The sequence below is a fragment of the Hesperophylax consimilis genome, chromosome 8 (assembly GCF_061612785.1).
Source record: "Hesperophylax consimilis isolate HC1 chromosome 8, BYU_Hcon_1.0, whole genome shotgun sequence".
Lineage (NCBI taxonomy): Eukaryota > Metazoa > Arthropoda > Insecta > Trichoptera > Limnephilidae > Hesperophylax > Hesperophylax consimilis.
Window position 1 is genome coordinate 15,001,782 of NC_142843.1, and position 19,723 is coordinate 15,021,504.

The window sequence follows — 19,723 nt, forward strand, 5'->3', positions numbered from 1 at the left end:
CCCCATCTCTTTCCCATCCTAACCGTACCATTTTATGAAAACAGGTATATTTATATATTTTTTTTATTTTATTATTATTATAATAGTAGTTCCATTCCGATACCAATGAAAGCATTGTTATATCTTTTTAATTGACCTTTAATTTTTTTTTAGATTTCTAACCTTTAATTTTCTTGTGACTCTTTGGTGTATTATTATTATTTTTTTAAAAAGGCATTGTTGACGTTGTTGTAGTAGAAAAGTTTTTTTATTTGGAAAATTGGAAGATTTCATGAAATCGGTGCAGCACTGCCAAACTGAAATTTCCTGAAAATCTTCATACTACAAAATCAAATAAAAAAATCGTTTTGGACTAAGCAACATCAATAAGATCTAACTCTATCACACTCAAAAATTCCAAGCCGCCACTGATTTGAAAGTGTGCTGTGACGTATCAGGGTGCCCGAATCCAGGTAAAATTTGACCAACTTTTTTAATTATAGAATTTCTTACTTCAACAGATAATCAATTTCATTGACCTGTCTAGGGCCTGGAAAAACAAATCTTATGTTATTGGGCGACATGAGTTTTCTGACTTTTCATCTGTCGGTTTATCTCTTTAGTGCTTAAATTACGCTAAAGAAGCCGTCTCGAGGGGTAAAGCTTTTGACTAGTAAGCTGGAGGTCGCGGGTTCAAATCCTGGCATGGTCAATAATTTTTTTGAATAATTTGCGTTATTTCACAATTCACTAACTAAACATAATATGTAATATATTTGCGGCATGTTCCAGAGTGGAAGATACACTCAATATAGCCCTGGTTTAAGACCACCATTGAAATGACTTTGGACGTGTTTGGTGACCAGATCTGAATGTCAGGTATTTCCCCACCTTCCTCTTCACCATCTGCTTCCCCTCCCCACTATCTTCAGCCCAACAATATGTTCACATATATGACTCGATTGGGAATGCCATATTCTCACTGTCTGTCAGACGCTTGGGAGCAGTTGGAACTCATATTAAAAACGGCGATAAAAATGGAATTATTTTATAAAAACTTCAAAGACTTCATGCAGCTGCGGAGAGTAAATTAAATTTTGAGTAGATATCATTAATTTTTTCTTTCATATTTCGACGAAGAATCTTTTCCTTCCAAATAAATCTTTTTATCTTACGAATCCTCGGCGAGTGGGTACTAATATGATGGACACGGAAAAGAAACTGAATAGATAATTCCTAGAAGTCTGATATACCTTTTGTGAAACCCCTTTTGGACACGGAAAAGAAACTGAATAGATAATTCCTAGAAGTCTGATAAACCTTATGTGAAACCCCTTTTAAGTCCAAACCGTCTGAGCCAGTGAGACTAGGGCATCCCCAACTGGGGTAAGTTGCGAGGCTGAAAAAAGTGGGGAGGGGAAAGAGATGGGAAGAGGTAAGCGAGAAAGTTCCTGAGTATTCAGATCTACTCCGATTTGAAAGCTATATAATGATAAAATTACATTTAGCATACACGACAATATAAATTTTAAACGTGTTAAAAAGGACACACGTTTTGAATATCACGATATCGCCATTTAATATAAAATTTTAAGGGTATATTAAGAAACGGAAAAGACATTTAAATTGTTAATCTGCTCAAGAGTGAATTTCAACATGGTTAAGTGCTTACTTTGGGAACACGGATACTCCCACAACACCCTTGTATCAGTTGGTGTCTTCAGTGGTTCCTACCACCCTACCGACGCTCCAGTAAAAAAAATCTACAGAAATTTTAAATCTATAGAAAGAATGGAGAGGTTTTAATTTTTTTATAAAAATGGTAATGTGAACACCACTGGGTGTTCAGGAGGTCTCATTTTACGATTTTATGAGACAAAATATGTATGTAAATAAAATAATGTATATTATTAAATTGAGTCAAATTAAAGGAACTTGAAATAAAATAAAATAAAATAAATAATAGTCAGTAATAAAAAATTAGGCAATATATATAAATAAACACATATATATATGGTATATGTATATTTTTTATTATTTTTTGTAATGTCACCTTTTTGTTTTAAATCTTATCTTAAATTTGTTTAGTTCCTTTTTTTGTGTTAAGTGTAAGATTGTTGAATGCTTTTATTGCCTTGTATTTGTAATTTTTTTGTCCAAAGCTTGTGCGTTTTGAAGGAGTTTTTTATGTTTTGTATTTTAATCTTGTCTAACTGGTCTATTAATGTTAGTTGAAGTTAATAGTTGTTGAAATTAAGTTTTTTTAGTTAAAAAATTACATTAGTCGTGTTTTTATGTATATCTAGTACGTTAAATATTTTAAAAATTTGGTCAGTATTATTGCCTCTAAGATAGTTGAGTTTGTTGCTCCTCCCAAAGCAATGATACCGTATTCTATAATCGATTGTTTTAATTTAAATATATTTCTTTAAAAACATTATTATAAGTCTGTCCTCTTTTAAGTTTCGCCTAATACTCCTTACTGTTATTAATATATGTATAAGTACGTTTTATAAAAGTACCTACATGCTCATATTTTATGTAGGTATTCTGATTCACGATTGTCAATTTGTAAAACTTTCAATTCATAACGTTAACAACTTGATAATAAAACTTTGTCTTTCTCTCATTACGTTCATTATTCTCTTTTCCTCGGTACTTGTTTTGACAATTCTTTCATTTTAAGCGGATACTCAGACCTTAATTTTCCCGTCAAGGTTAACATAGTTTAATATGGGTATTTATTTTAAGTATTCAAGTAACACCTACGTAAATAATTTGGGCACTAAATACTTAATGGTTAATTCCAAAAGCAACTTTTCTTCTGGGTGCTTTACTGAAGAAATTTCTACATAAAATTTATGAATATCGATTACAATTTAACTGAAGTAGTCACATTATTTCACACATTACGTACTTAAATTTCAAATTATTTATATTACAAGTGTAGAGGCAAGCTACTTCTAGTTAGTTCTAGAACATCATTACGTGCAACGTGCATCGCATTTAGAACCTACAAGTTTAGCGGCAAAAGTGCACCACATCTACCTCCTCGCGATTGTAACAATTTCTCGATCGTGTGTTTCCTATTTAAGCTCGCCCGCATTGCATTACCAAGTCAGTCGTAAGCAATTAACTAATTCCAACAACCACTATAAACTCATGATGAAAGAGAAAGGGGCCTTTTTGGCCCGGAGCTCTCTATACCATTATTACAAAAGACACAGTCGTAAGCAGTCAGTCTTTAGCACTAAGCTGGTCAATCCCGGGCAAGCGCCCGCCGTAACTGAACTGGACGACCGTTCCGCCGCCACCCCAGCGCCCGCAAATGGTTCCCGCATCGAACTGCAGGTACATACTATCATATCTGGCTTATATCCGCCAACTGGTTCCACCGTACCTTCGGCTTATTTCACACTGGAGTACCACCAGTGCTTAACATAACCTACAAGTCCGGTCTTCGCCAACGCGGTGTTGAGCCACCGACTTTATCGCCATGACCACTTCACCGCCGTTTATCTCCTCTACATATGGTGTTGACCATCGAATTGGAGGATTTGCCGTCGACTACATCCACCGACGCGGTCTCGATCTTCGACCTGGGGAATTCGCCATCGATCATGCCCACTAGCTGCGTCGAGCAATGGTTCGGAGTTTTCATTACATCTTCAATAAGTCAATAAATGCTGCAATCTGCAAAACACAACATCTTTCATTCGTCTCACCTTACCATCCCCAAACAGTCATAAATCTTACAAAAGAAATTATTGTCAGAAATATAATGAATAAATAATTTCCATACCTGGTCGTTGTACTCAACGCATTGAATTAACCTGGTTTTGGTTGTGTCAGAAGTCGAAGGCATCGCTTTTGTAACGTGTAGTAAATGTATTATACTAATCTCCACAGAAACTTCAAAGACTTTTTTTGTAAAATGGTTACTTCTAACTATAAATCAGCAGTATTAAGCTCTGTAATTTATTTGTGTGCTTCACGGTTTTTTTGCTAGACCAATATGCATAAGAATACAACTTGGACATCGAATTAAATATGTGTATTATTAAAGATCAGAACGATAGTCAGCTAGAACAATCTCTATCGAATAAAAAGGTATTCAAAATTTAACTGTTAAATGTGTATACCACGTGGGTATTATCAATACCTACTTATAAATTCTAATTCTCGAGTGTTAAGTCTTAATCACTCTCCAAGACTGAATTATTTGCAGTGAACGTTAACATGTCTCAGACAACTGTAAGGGAAGCCAATTGTAAAGTTTGGTGTAACTCCGAGTTCGCCGGGATTTGGAGCCATTTGCAGTCAATCCGAAGCATGTTTGCTCAACAGTTAGAGAATCCCCGCCTGCAAGAGGAAAGTTAAAAGCACTATAAAGTGATCGGTAAACCTCTAAGAGAAGTCTGCGTCACGCGAGAAGGAAAACCCCCCCCTAACGTGACATGTTTAAGGCACAATTTACTGTGCCGGGATTTTGCATAAAAGACCATCTACGAACGGAACGAAACCTGTCAAGTTTCATTAAAGTAAACTGGATATTTATGTAACAGATGTGATAGTGGATAGACGAAGACATAATATGTGAATTATTGTAGAAGTTGTCTGAAAGAAATCTTTTCTTGTACAAGAAAATGAAACTTCTGGAAACGAGTTGTGTTATTCTTGATGAACAATGAAAGCTCGAGTGGATGATTGTATTATAATTAGGATGGATAGTTTGATGTAATAAGTTTTGCTTTCTGAAAGCCGTTCTCTTCGTTTAGCGATAAAAATAATTGAATAGTATATTTTTTTAGATTTTATTCCTGAAACTGATGTTTGCTTTCAATTTCAGTTACAATTTTGCGATGTCTACCTTGAAATTCTATCTAAACACAATTTTTCCACGTCATTTTTGTTTATATTATAATATAATGCAGCAAATATAATTCTTAAAATTCTGATCGGAAGACATTTAAAAGTGTTGGCCTGAGTTTAGAAAAATAAATTAAAAGTATATTTTTAGTACGTCCAGAAGGGTGGTCGACGACGAGACGTTTTCAATTTTATCGCATTCTGCATAACGAGTACGTGGCCACTAACAAATTTTAAATCTTTATAGAATATAAATATAAAAAAGATTCGATAGTTAAACAAAACAAACACATACATACAATTTAGTTGAAAATGAGTTAATCATACAGTTTTGATTAGAATTTTTATCTAATCCTGCATGTTTGACTATTTTTTTTACCAATTTTTTTCTTTTACGCCCTTTTGCCTTTCCGGCATCGAATTTATTATTATTATACCCCCCATAAGATTCTACATCTCCATAAATTTCCAGCGCACCGATGTGATTAGTAATTACATATAATATTATATCATAACTTACAAATTTAAAACTTTTCACTCTTAAATCTTTTTTCATTATGCAACTTTATCATGTAAACGTTTTAAGTATCTTTTTCACGTTTTCACATTTTCGTATTCTTTTATTAAGTAAAAATATATTCCAATATATATAATGTACACTACGTTACCCTAAACAAACTTTATATTGAATTATGAATGTAAATCAACCCAAAAAAGTGCATCGCTTTCAAGTTATATATGAACTAAAAACCATTAAAAAATAACCGACTTCAAAATAAGTATTATGACATGGATTATGGACACAAAGGAAGAATATAAATACAATATTACAACGTAACAAGATTAACGCGTATGTTATGTTTTATTCTAGATACTGCTTTGAAATTTTCCTCTTGTAATATTTTAACATACATAAAAAGTTTACTTTAAAAAAATTAACAAACTTACAAAAAAACTTGACCTGTTTTATAATTCCCATACAAAACCAAGTACAGTGTGACCTTAGAACGGGGTACCCCAGTAAGGCCACATTCTTTTCGAAATTTGTAAAAAATTATAAAAAGAAAAATAAATAAATTTAAGCGCATGCCCTAATATGAATCCCAGTTTTTTGGCGCACCCACTCTTCCCAGCAGAGTGATAGCTTAACGCTTTGCCTGAAGGCCTCGGACTTGAACAAGGATGCTCACTCCGCGCAAAGCTCGTAATGAACTAGTTCCCGATATAAGTGTAGTAATTGAGAACCCTCTATATTTCATTATTCAGAAGTCAATTGGAGTATAATTCACCTATTTGGTCCCCTTTATATAAAGTTCACTCCAATAATATAGAAAGAGATCAGCACAAATTTCTTAAGTACGTAAATTTTAAGCTCAGAATTCCTATTGATTACATTAATTATGTCAGTTTGATGAATTAATTGCATCTAATAACAATGTCTGACAGGAGAATTATTTCAGACCTGGTTGTGTTACACAGAGTAATTAACAACTTAATTGATAGTCCTGCAATCTTTGCCACTATTAAACTCCATGTGCCGACTAGGAATACAAGACAAAATATAACATTCCTCTGCAATACATCAGATGATAGACCAACTATCAGATACTTTCACTGACCAATAAAATGCATGATCTGGCCAATAAGTATGGGGGTGTTATTGATTTATTTATTATTTACACTTTGTCGAATCCTACAAATTAGAGTAGCGTTGGTAAATTAGTTTTAATGATTTGTCTTATATGTAGTGTTGTTGTAATTTCTTTTTTACTTTATGTTACTCTTACGTTTTACTAATATTGATTCATATTTAGTTTTTTTTTAAAATTATTTAATTTATTTTCTCATTATGCTTGTAATCACAATTTTAAAATTGTGTATTTTGTACCTTCTTTACAATGGATTACATCTATTTACTGTCAATATCTCCTGTATAATACAGATATTCTCTTATGTACACTGCATCATGTATCACTTCTATGTAAAAGCCTTTTTAGGCGTATATATATATAAATAAATAAATAAACCTTGTTACCCTGAGCATTGAAGCGTGGCCGAATTTGAACAACAGTTTTTTGGCCTACGGTGGCTTAGCGCTTTGATTGATCGGGCGTACATTCACTATCTTATAAAGTTTAATTACCTGTGCATTGAATGCGTGTCCGAATATGATGCCCAGCTTCTTGGCGTACTGCTCGGACTTGCCGGTCTCCGTGGCGTAGAGCACAGTGGCCTTGATGCGTCGAGACAGCGCTTTGCCGAATAGCTTGGAGGTGAACTTGACGGCGCGCGCGATCTGCTTGAAATGGAACTTCCTGCGCGGCTTCTTGGACACGGAGGAGCGGTCACCCTCGCGCCCCTTGCGGAACTTATGCGTCTTCCAGGCAGGGTCCTGCGGAAAAACAAAAATATGAAAATCAGGATAAACTTTCAACAACTTCTGCAACACGTATCTTCAACTTTCGTTGAGCTTTTTAAGCATTCGTACAAATATATGTTTTTGCTCTGGTCACTAACACTAGTTAGATTTGAAAAATTGCATTGTCTGAAATAGACTAAGGACGGGTTGTTTCGGAGTATTTGAACAATTCATCAAATTTCAACGTTCATTTTCAAGTTCTGTGAAAGATTTTTTCAAGTTCTGTTTTTGTTTCAGTTCCAACAAGCAACTAGCCTATAATGATATAAAAACAGAACTTGAATAGAACTTTCACAGAACCCGAAAATTAACGTTGAAATTTGATGAATTTTTCAAATTTCAAAGTTGATTTTCAAGTTCCGTGAATGTTCTATTTATGTTCTGTTATTATATCATTATTGGCCAATTGTTTTACAAAACTGAAATAATAACAGCACTTGAATAGAACCTTCACAGAAATTGAAAGTCAACTTTGAAATTTGACGAATTGTTTAAATTCTTTGAAACAACCCATCCATAGCACGGTTGTTTCACAGAATTTGAACAATTCATCAAATTTTAACGTTAAAATTCAAATTCGGTGAAATTTAAATTCATTTCTATCATTACTTCATCATGGGGCGGTTTTTTCATAGTACTTTATTTTGATATTTTTATTTTCTTTAAAATATATATTAATCAATCAGTTTCGTATTCATTTTTATTTCAAATATGTATATTTTTTTTTACCATAACATGTCCTTTTCCCTTATGTTTCATTATTTGTTTTGCAAAAAATATTATGTTATTCTTACATAAATCATGCACGACTACCATAAAATGGGCATGAGCCTAGTTGAGAAAATCACGGTAATTGTAATATTTTAAAATTTATAAAATAAATAAAAGAACTTGAATATGACTTTCGAAGAACTTCAATATCAACTTTAAAATTGAGTGAATTGTTAAAAATTTGTTAAACAACCCGTTCTTAGCTTAGTTTCATTTAATAAATTTATCTAATTTGGCAGGTAGTTACTACATCCATTTTGTTTCCATTTCAGAGAAATATTCCAGAATTTTCTAAAAACTTTGTATAAAATTGTGCTACTACAAAATTAACGTTTAAGAATGACTAAATTTTCTTACTCGCATTTTTTTCAATATTATAGTACCTACATGCCTAAAGAAAGTTATAAAAGAAGAATTTTTATTGAGATAGTATCGTTTCTTTGAACAAATTGTGTATTTCCTAATTTGCAAAAGAAGTTACATAAAATATATGTTTTAAAATTAAGGAGGTGGGTATTTAAGTACCTACTTACAAATCGTATGATGCGAGGTCTACCGTTCACAGAACTACTAGTTATTTAGTTTTTATTCTGTCTCCATGAATACAAATGATTAATAGGTGTATGTACTTTCATACAGAGTTTGAAAGCTTTGCAGACAGAATATTTTACGCTCCAATAAGAGTTAATTCCTAGCTCCAATCTAGAAAAGCATTTCTATAAATTTCTTCGTTTATTACATAGCCCGATACGGAGAAAAATCCATTACAAAATACGATAATAATACTCGTTTTAAAATTGTTGATGCTTATGAACTCTATAGTAATATTCTCGCAGTTGAAGTAAGGAGATAACGTCTTTCCTGGAAGGAAGAATAAGGAAAAGAGTCGCCAGCGGCGTAAAGTCTATTCTACGAAATTACCCGGGGACCAAAAATCTAAGCATTCTAATTCGATTTATCAACAAAACCAATTTCTTATGTAATTCTTGACCTGTGTTAAATTTATATTCGTTTGAGGTATAAGGCTAATGTATTAAATTACAGTTTGATTTATGGAAAAATGAATTAAAAAGTCCTCGTAATCTTTTTTTAACATCCGATAAAATTCGTTCATGAAATTTTAAGGCTACGTAATGGACAAGGTACTTAAAATTTATCTACCATGTACATGCAAACCTTAAGCCCCTGCATACACAATTTTTACCGATTTATAACAAGTTTCTCGATAACTTTTTAAGTTTTTAACTAACAAACAAAAAAAAAATTGAAGTTAATATCAATACATTTGTTTTGCCGAAACGTTAATTATATGAAATTCCCTCGGCAAAAAAATGGCAAAGTATGCTCCGAAAATTATTTAAAAAACGTTTTATTCTGTTATTTAGTATGTTATAAGGATAAAAAATTTAAAGTGTATCTTTAAATGCAACTAAAGCATTTGTCAAATAAGTTTTTAATATCAACGCGCTCCCTCTAACATTCGTATTTACATACCTCCCTTCCAAACCATATTTGAAGAAAATATATTTGTTTAGAAAGGGACAGCCAAAAAAATGTGTGATCTAAAGTTCCCACTTCCATGAAGGTAGTTAAAATTAGGAGAGGAATAGAAAGTTATGAAAAATCTAGCTATTTAAGTCTGGTAATTAAAAGAGCGACTGCTATTTTACTTAGAATTCCATTTATGATCAGTTTCTGAGAGTCTCTTCTAATTTGTAACGCATTTAAATCTTATATATATATTTTTTTCAATAGTTTTGTAGTGGTCATTGCTCTTTGTCTACCCCCTCTGGGAAACAGCGTGATTGTTAATTAGCTTGTGACGTGAATTTAAAATATGTGTAATAACACATTCAATGGTAAGATACAATTTTTTTTTTTTTTCAAAACCCTGTATTTTAAATAATCAATCCCCGGTACTGTACCAAGGAGCTTTCCGAGTTGACAAAAAGAGACTCAATTATGGAAAAGACTCAAAAGGAAACTGTCAATAATATAAGTAACAAAGGTTGAGAATTGAAGACACCCCACGCCACTGCAAAATAACTGCGTCTGTCCTATAATAATGAAACGGTCCAGAATACACATTATAAAACTTCCCAGTTCATATAGTTCCCGATTGCAATAGTGAATTCTGTATTCACGTCGGCCGCTCTGAAATGAGATTGAAATGCTAGAATTAGTTTGGTGAACTTTTGTAAATTTGCGGCCAAGAAACACGGGATAATCAAATATGTAGGACCTATTTTACTGAACTTTGTTCCCTTGGAACTGTTGCCGGGACATCTATGTTTGCTGGGAACAAGATTACCATATTTATATGAGTTTCATTAAAGTTTTTAAATTGTATAACTCTCTTGACGTGGTTGGTTCTTAATTGGAAAAAACATCTTCTCTGGGCGAAAGTAAATTATGTTCCTATTATATTGATCCTTGTACCTGAGATGTATATTTTTATGGAAAGTTTTTTTTATTCGTTATGAACTTGTGTTAAATTATTATTATTGGCATATATTTGGTTAATAATTGTGATTTTTATGAATGAACCTAAAAGGCCCTGGATGGAGTTATTCAAGAGCAATTTGAAGCAGCGGGGTGAAAAAGAAAATGTATACCGAATACCATAACCTCCTTAAATCTTTTAATAACATATCCCATTCCTTGCCTCATCAAATATTCAACAAAATCTTAAACGGTTATAAATACATTAACAATAACAAAACAAAAGTGAAATTGAAATAATTCATTATATACCACTAAGCATACAAATCATTTCAAAAGATTTGGCTGCAAGGCAAGTTCCCTTCACCCTAGACTTGGCTTCAATTTCATTTGTAGAAAATCGCATTAATGCCTCTGGTTGTGCCAATACGCATTAAAAATTAATTTACACATACATAAATACATACATGTGATCACTGTACTGCGATAATATTGTTGTTCCTTTGTCCTACCTACTTCGATTCCTGCACCTTTCTGTGCACATTTCAATCTGTCTGTTTCAATAACCCGCCTAGCTCACTATAAAAAAAACATATTCGCGCGAGATCTTATCTCACTTACTTTATTACATTTTCATCCGCGCCGATATCATGCAAAACGTTATGTGTTCAGTGCCATTGCTGTGCGGAGAATAAACAGTAAGAAAACGAGTGCCCTTGTTCCTAATGGTGAGTCCTTCCTTCCATACAACATATTATTGTCTTATGTGCAGTTGCAATTACACTAACATTCAAGGTCCTTCGACAAACATTTTTTCACTCCTAAAACAACATAACATAACATCTTTTACACACCAGCCTCTGTCCAGAGCTTTTTAGGTTCAAATTCATCTACTTTAAATTTATACACTTTTAATGCAAAATATAAAAAAATAAAATGAAAACTAAAAAAAACTATTTGTTGGGTCGAAAATTGAAATTAAAAGCTTAAACTAAAATATAACACAAATAACAACTTCCAAAGTTGCTTCTAAAACCCTCTTAAAAAAGCCTTTTTCGTGGCCTATATTTTATAATTAAAAATGATATATATATTTTAAATTAAGGTAGTTTGGCCTCAAATTCAAACAAAATTTTGTATGAAACATGTCCAGTTGTCGTACCACTTAATCAGAGCAACAAACAATCCTATCCAATTATTGCACAACTAATTAAATCCATAATATAATTATTGAATTTTAACAATTCCAGGACTCCAGGTTAATGTTGACCTAAAACATTATTGATTTTCCAAAATGTTTGTTCCATAAAAATAAATGCAAAAGCGAATAACATGGAAATTTAATTTACAATAAGTGTTACCAAAATTGAACACTAACTCTACGAAGTGTATCAAAACGATTTTTACACAGTGATGATATTTTGTGGAGTCTAATTGGATATAGTTATTGTTACAGTCATAAGCATATAATACTGTTGATGTGTTGATATTTATTATTTAATTATGCAGATTAACAAAATGTCCAATAATTGTAATTATTATAGATTTTCGAGTTGAGTGGAATTGAATGTGATGTAAAAGGGGGTACCCAAAAGAAACCGATCTGACGTTGCAGGGGGCTTAGTTTTTGTAGTACCGTGTTCTGCCGATAGAATCGTGTACAGCTACCTTTCCCTAGTCAGTATGCTAAGCCCTGCGCCGGAGAAGTCCTCCTTTCAGCTGGTGTGATTTTTTTTGTGACTGTTGTTTTGTGTACTTGTCGTTTTTGAGGCGGCTGACTTTCAGTACATACATTAGAAGTCATTATTTATTTCCTCAAATCCTTGGTTCAAACTAAAGTAAATACGCTGTTTTATACTAACGTCAATACGCTGTTTTAATAGTACTTTTTTCAAGTTGACTAATTAGTTTAGTTTGAAGTTGTTAGAACGAACTGCGTACTGCGAAAATCCATTCAAAATACTCCTACTTTATTACGTAAAAAAACGTTTTCGGAAACACGAGTAAAAAATATTGATAGGAAGCATAGACAACCAAATTAATAGACTTGCACTAACACGAAATCTGGATATCATTTCAACGAGCTAGAGGCAAACCACGTGACCATATTTTTGTCACCAAGAGGGTCCGAAAATGCTTTGAATAAACTATGACATCAGTAGTACATTGTCCACCGAAGAGTGCACATTGAAAAGTTTACAGCGCTGTCCATTTTGGGACTTTTCTGCGCAGGATCTAAATTTATTAAACGAACCGTCTGTTGTAGCCCCACTAAAATTGAGTGAGGTGGGTAAATTATAACACATTTGTAAAATTGTGTAACTAAATAGTTTGAATATTTTAAACAAGGCCGAACTATTGTTTACCCGATTTGGTGTACATAATTAAGTGTTTTACCCAACCATTACCAGATTTTATTTTAGAGGACCGAATAGTGGTAAAAGTAAGTAATTATTTTACAAGCAATAATTATTCGCCTGAAACACCGAAAAAAAAATTATAAGTAAAAGTAAGTGGTTACACAAACATAGTTTAGAAGTTAAAAGTATTTAATTGGAAAGAAATGCGGGCAATCGCGTTAAATACAAACGAAAAAAAACTACTTAATTAATTTATAAAACATGCTCAAGAACTGCCGACCCGTTTTAATAATTCTAATCAAATTCAAGTTGTGATTCCGTCGGAAGCATTCCAAAAGTTTTACCGCTTTTTGCCTGCAGCCCCCTCCTCCCACCACCCACCCACCCCCCACCCCCCTACACCACAACCCACCCGTCACCTCAACCTTTCAGCAACAAGTAGATATTCCAGGGGAGGGGGAAACTTGAATTAACAGAAAACACTTCACCCATTTTTCAATTTATCGAATGAATTATTCCCAAGCTTTGTAAAAGTGAAAAGTGTTTTAGCCGGTTATTGTGTACAGTTTAAAATTAATATATAGTATTGTGTAAAATTTGCATGAAAATAATCTTTGATAAAAATTATAAAATAAAATAAAAATTATCAAATAATTTTTCAACGATGCAATGAGTATGTATTAACACATTCACCACAGCAGAGGACATGTGGACAATTCATCGGTTGACGCTAACTAACTAACTAACTGACGGACCGCCAAGCAACTCGGTCTTGGCACACACTCCTTGCCTCATTCACATTCATACATCGTCTCATACATACTCTTCTATTATTCTGACTCTTGACATGGCCCGACTCGAGTATCTGATTCACTTGATCGTGCCATGTCTTCCTCGGGCGTCCCCGACTTCTGCTACCATTTACATTTGCATCGTATATTCTCCTTATACTCCTTTCTCCGCTTCTCTCTACATGCCCAAACCATGTAAGCTTCCCTTTCTTAGTTTTACCACACATACGCCTCAGGGATCTCATTTCAACAGCATTCAGTCTGCTTTCATCCTTTCTCTGCCAGTTCCATGCCTCACTTCCGTACATGAGGGTAGGCACCAGCACTCCATTGTGGACTACTAGCTTCGCTTCGCTTCTTTGGACAATGGGTTGACGCAATTTCTTAAAAATTAACTTAATCACATTGATCTGTTTTTATGAAATAAAACATACTTAAAGTGCCAGAAATACATACAAGTATATATATAATAATTTTATCGTGTCTCCTTCGTAAATAAGCAGTGGCGGCCCTGAGTGGCAGTCCCCGAGGGCCGGTAAAGAAATAAGATCCAAGTTGCCCCAGGTCTCAGAACAAACATCACAAGCAAGAGACGGGAACACGTATAATTATTACTGTTGCGATGTTGTACGAAATACTAAGCAAAGAACTCTGATTAAATTTGTGTGACGGAGAACACAGTCATAAAATGTTATTCGTTAAACGTGTCTTAAGTATTTTGGACATGTCATCAATTAATTCACACCCGGGAATGCTTTTGCAACTCCTTTCAGAATGAAACATAGTCTAAGGACGGGTTGTTTCAAAGTTGATTTTCAAGTTCTTTGAAGGTTTTATTAAAACTTTGTTATTATTTCAGTTTTGTGAAACAACTGGCCAATAATTATGTAATAACAGAACTTGAATAGAACCTTCACAGAACTTGAAAATCAACATTGAAATTTGATGAATTGTTAAAATTCTATGAAACAACCCGTCCAAAGTATCCCCCTGGTGCTATTACCAGGCCAGGACTCCTAAAACTTAGAAGATATTCGTTTTAATATCAGGATACATTTGACGGTTTGTGTACCTGGTAATTAAGTAATTTCCATCCATCCCCTACGTATTTTCCTTCCCCTCGGCCATTTCCTTCCGCCTCATCATATTATCTAATTGGGTTGCCACGTAGTTCTGGCATTAGACCTATTCGGTTTTTGTCACAAAAAGCATTAAATGACATTTACCTGATAATCGTAGGAAGGTTTCAGGTAATACAGCGCCATCTCTTGGTGGAATACTGGAGTAATGGAAGCAGACATGGGAGGAATAATCCAAACCCAATCGGAGGGACATCCAGACCTGCAAAAATACACATACACCAAATAAATAAAACCATGGTTTTCTTTTCGGTGGATTTTTTTGCAGTAAAATTAACAAAGCCACTGATTTAAAATGGCATTTCTTTAATAATTTTATGACAATATCATTGAAAACACAAGAAAACTGTCCTGAATGCCGGTACTGTCTGATTTCCTCTAAATATTTTACGATGAAGAAATTTTCGGGTTTTGTACAAATATTGTCAAATTCGTGTTTGTTATGAACGCTCGCAGGTTTCAAAATTTGGTTAAATAATAATTAAAAATTTTATGAAACGATTTCTTCAGACAAGAGAAGTTTATCAATTTCCTTTAAATTGATTTCCCGACACAGAAATGTTGTTTGATAAAGGTTTTCAAAAAGCTCCTTTTGAATAAATGTTACTAAATATTTAGATAAATTATGATACTTATCAATGATAAATACAGTATCTATTGCTAAGAATAATTTTAACACTGAAACCAGAAAATACAGCACTAGCATATTTAAAAAAATATATTAGTTGTACTTAATTCGGCACCAGTCGGCACACTTCTATGCCATATCGCACTATTTTCCTATTATCTATGATTATTACATACCTTAGCTTAGATTCGTTGTCCAGATGCTTCATGAAGGACTCTGAAGCGGTGTGATGGTCCACGATGGTGACCAGCCTCTGCTGGAAGCTGTGGAGAACCGCCAGATTGATCTCCACTAGAGCTCGGTCCTTCCACAGGGACACCGAGGTGCTGGTGTCGAGACCCATTCTAATCGCAATTTTCTACAAGAAAAACATCAAAATTCTTAGATTATTATAGTCGGGAAGTAATTGTATTTATACTGCGAACAGTCTCTTCGATAGTAAAATGAGATTTAATGGAGAAATTTTGATTAAATTTACATAAACTAGATAGCAGTGAAATTATCGTTTTTATGCAAAAAATAATTAAGCCGGAAACGGGGCAGTAAAAATTTGTAGCGGAAAGAACAAAGGAAACGGAAATAAAACGTCATTATAAGTGGATATGACGTTTATGAACTTTGGTTACAAAATTCGACAAATATGTAATCTACATTAAATATACTAGGTCTGATTAGTATAACATCCTTGAAATCCTTAACATCCTTGCATATTTGTTAAAAAAATAACCTATTTTATGTACCTACTCATACACGATTATAGTTCACAAGTTGAAGTTGTCACACGATGGTGACATTGTGACACAGATAGTGAAGCCATTCCTATAATATTCTGGGGAAAGTTTTCTCTCTGAAGCCACCATTAAAATAACTTGTCCCTATATATGAATATTTAACAAAACTACCGATTTTCATTTTTGCATGGCCTCACTGGACATATATCAAACTGGTTCGATTCCTTGGCCCGGTCGTGTGTGGCCCACTAATTCACCGTGTCCAAATGGATTCAACCAAATGGTTCGGAGCCAAATGGCTCTGCCGTGTGTGCCCAGCTTTACATTACCAATGCACAACATTATTAGTTATTTTATTGCCGAACAATAGAGCGGCTTATTCGAATAGATTGATTATTTGGACACCATTGAAATATTGATTGAAATAATGACTGAAGGTTATATTTTATTGATGATATTCCCATCATTCATTTCAATCGCTATACGAAATAATTTTTTTGTGAAATTAAATTTACTTTAAAAAATCGCGAACTAAGTGAATTATTCACAAAATACCATCCGTCTCTTTTTTCCTATTTCTCCATTTTCTCCAATATTGGGAGTTAAATAAATGTAGCAGTTTTAGCCTTTTTTACTCCTAGCTCGCGAAATCTTAAAAAATTACCAGTTTTGTATCTTTCCAAAGATTTTTACCATACAGATTATAAATACTTAACCTTATTATATTATAACAAAAATATCTCATTCAATAAATAATTGCGAAATACGAACATTAATGATGGAAAAATAATACTTAACATTATCAATCTTTTTATTATTAGGGGTAAACGTAATCTTAGTTATAATCCACGCGTATCAGACGGCGCTTATTGAATCAGTTTATAGAAACATATTTTTTTAAAGTTATGCTTCAAAATATCAAGACGAATTATTTGTTTGCGCCCGTACACATGCAATATGAATATGAATAAATAGATTTGTCCGTAAAAAACCCGATTCCCTCAAGAAAGGCATACAAATTAGAGGTGAGGCGTATTTTATCGTACCCAGTAAAAGTACCGTATATTTTTATGCGATACTTTGTACTTGTGACAAATCTCCAAAATACTCACATTTATTTTATACTGGGACTAAGTAGTTATTACTTACAGGTATTTTTAATAGATACTTTCGATATGTACTTTTGATAGGTAATTTTAATAGGTACTTTGAATAGGTACTTTGAATAAGTACTTTTGAAAGGTATTTCTAACAGGTACTTTGAATAGGTGTTTTTAATAGGAAAAATGTGGGGAATTTTTCGACCGGGAATTTCATAGCTAACCCCCTCCCCATCATCACATATTGAAATTTTTTAGTGGGTAAATTTTTTAACATTTTATTAATAACCTTTCACAGAAATTCTCTAACAACCCCCCCCATGAATTTCAAATTGTTTATCGGGAATAATACTTCGAAAATTTTTGTGGGGAATTATCTTTTACAGAAAACACCCCCCGCCCTATGGATTCGAATAAGTATTGGGAGAATCGATTCAATTTTACTTAGAAAATATGGGGAATAGTTGTGGGCAGAAATTATCTGAGTACAGTTTACAAATTACTTATTATTAATCAATCCTCAGGTCACGGTCGGTTTAAAATACTTTTGAGTATTTTGTAACCGGTATTTTTTTTTTCCTGTTCTCACTGTAACCCAGTAACGAAAAGTACTCTCAGGGCCTACCTCTAATACAAATACTATATTGTATCTTTGATTCAATCCAATCTGTATTTTCATTTTTTTTTAAATGTTCACGTTATCTATGAACGCGTAGATCACAACATACGTTACGTTTACCCTTAAAGCCTTAGAAACATTACGCTATTCGTACGTATAATATGTTTGGGTGATACACAACGCTATAATCTTCCTCAAGAGAGGGGGTCAGATCAATTGGGAGACTGTTGCGGAATATCATTTCCTTGTATGGGAGTTGTCACTTTGACAGATGACAGCCGCGTAATTACGGCGCTCCGTAGATTGTTCTGGCCTTTTCTCCTGCCGTCGGTAGGAGAGGAGGGTCGCATAACTATCAAATGTAGCCTGGTTAGCAGATCACAGCGCATATCGTCGCCACGCCTACACTTCATCTTTTTAGGTTTTGTCTGTATGGGATTATATAAAACCCTTTAATATGGAGTTATATAAAACCCTTTGATCTTATAGCGTAATCTATCAACCCTTTAAAGGATCCACAAAATATAACACTAGAACAGATCGATCTCTTGGGGAAACTCAGGCGATATTTTTCAAGACGTATTTAATCAAATTGAAAACACAGAGAAAATTTCGGTCACATAACTACAATAACAAACTATCGTCACGTTCATAGGCAATTGGCTGTACAACGTGCTTGAATTAAAATGACGTAGGAGTTGTCGAAGTAGTTTTCGCCTCGTGCAAACCGCATGAGAATTCCACTTTGACAAACTGACGGGCCACCTCCAAATTCCTTAGTGCTCCCCTGGGAAGTATATTGCAGAAAGCTCCGTAAATCTGCGAAAAGCTTGTTCTACGCGGTAGTCACGAAAGCTTTCATTCCGTGTCAATGGTGTGTACTAGATGAGATAAAATACGTAGGGAAGTAAACGTCAGGGTTGTAGATACTCTGGGTATCGCCCTGGTTAAATACCATCATTGAGAATAGAAACTTTATTCTAATAGCCAGGTGCTTCCCAATCTTCCTTTTCCGGATTATCTTCCCCTCCCTTTTTTATGTGAATACCGCACAAGAGTCCCAACTGCTTCCAACCATCTGGAGCCAGTGAGACTAAGGATTCCCAAACTTGGGTATGTTGTCAGGCTTGAGATAGTAGGGAAGGGAAGGAGATGGATAAGCCGAAGGTGGAAAAGTACCTGGCTATACAGATTCACGAGTTAAACCGTTTAAATCAACGTTTCAATTCTGAATGGTGGTCTTTCACCAGAGCGATACTGAGAGTATCTTCTACTCTGGAACATGCCACAACTATCTTATTATAACTTAATAAAATTAAAATTTACTTTCGCACGCTTGGATTTGAACCCGCAACCTTTGACCTACATGTACAATATGTACATTATTTATTGTATATATACCTACAGTATTTTGGGCATTCACTCTGAAAAATTGTTGGTTTGAGGGTTCTCTTTGATAACGAAAATAATTTAACTGAATCCTACCAGACTTAGACGGTTAAACTATATTTAGTTTTAATATTCATAGTTTTTTTTAGTCTTAATTATTTCGTTTAATTTATTGCGTGGGTAAGTAAGTCCGGCATAATAAAACCTGGGATGAAAAAACTTTTACTTTGTACAACCCTTAACGTTTGACTCCCACGCTTAACTCTAAAGCCAATTCTCATCATTGGTGTAGAAAGACTTAAAAAAAATACATAACAACAATAATACATGTAACAATATTATAATTTAATAAAAAAATAAAATAAATTGAATTTTTAAATGCAGGGTTTTAAATTATTGTTTTTTTTTTTTATTTTTTTTTTAATGCCACGGCCGAGAATCGATTCCCAACCGATTACTTGGTAGGCAATTATGCCGACCATTAAG

General features: G+C 33.7%; 1 protein-coding gene across 3 annotated transcripts in view; it reads right to left on the reverse strand.

Moving 5' to 3' along the window:
* Positions 1-19,723, reverse strand: part of Nos (Nitric oxide synthase) — a 314,945-nt gene that overhangs the window by 61,834 nt on the left and 233,388 nt on the right. For all 3 annotated transcript variants that reach the window (XM_089634919.1, XM_089634921.1, XM_089634920.1), the window contains exons 8-10: positions 15,575-15,756; positions 14,858-14,972; positions 6,992-7,240 (exon numbers count right to left, since the gene is read on the reverse strand). In XM_089634919.1, the coding sequence (XP_089491045.1) occupies positions 6,992-7,240; positions 14,858-14,972; positions 15,575-15,756 (546 nt within the window). The remainder of the gene's footprint in view (positions 1-6,991; positions 7,241-14,857; positions 14,973-15,574; positions 15,757-19,723) is intronic.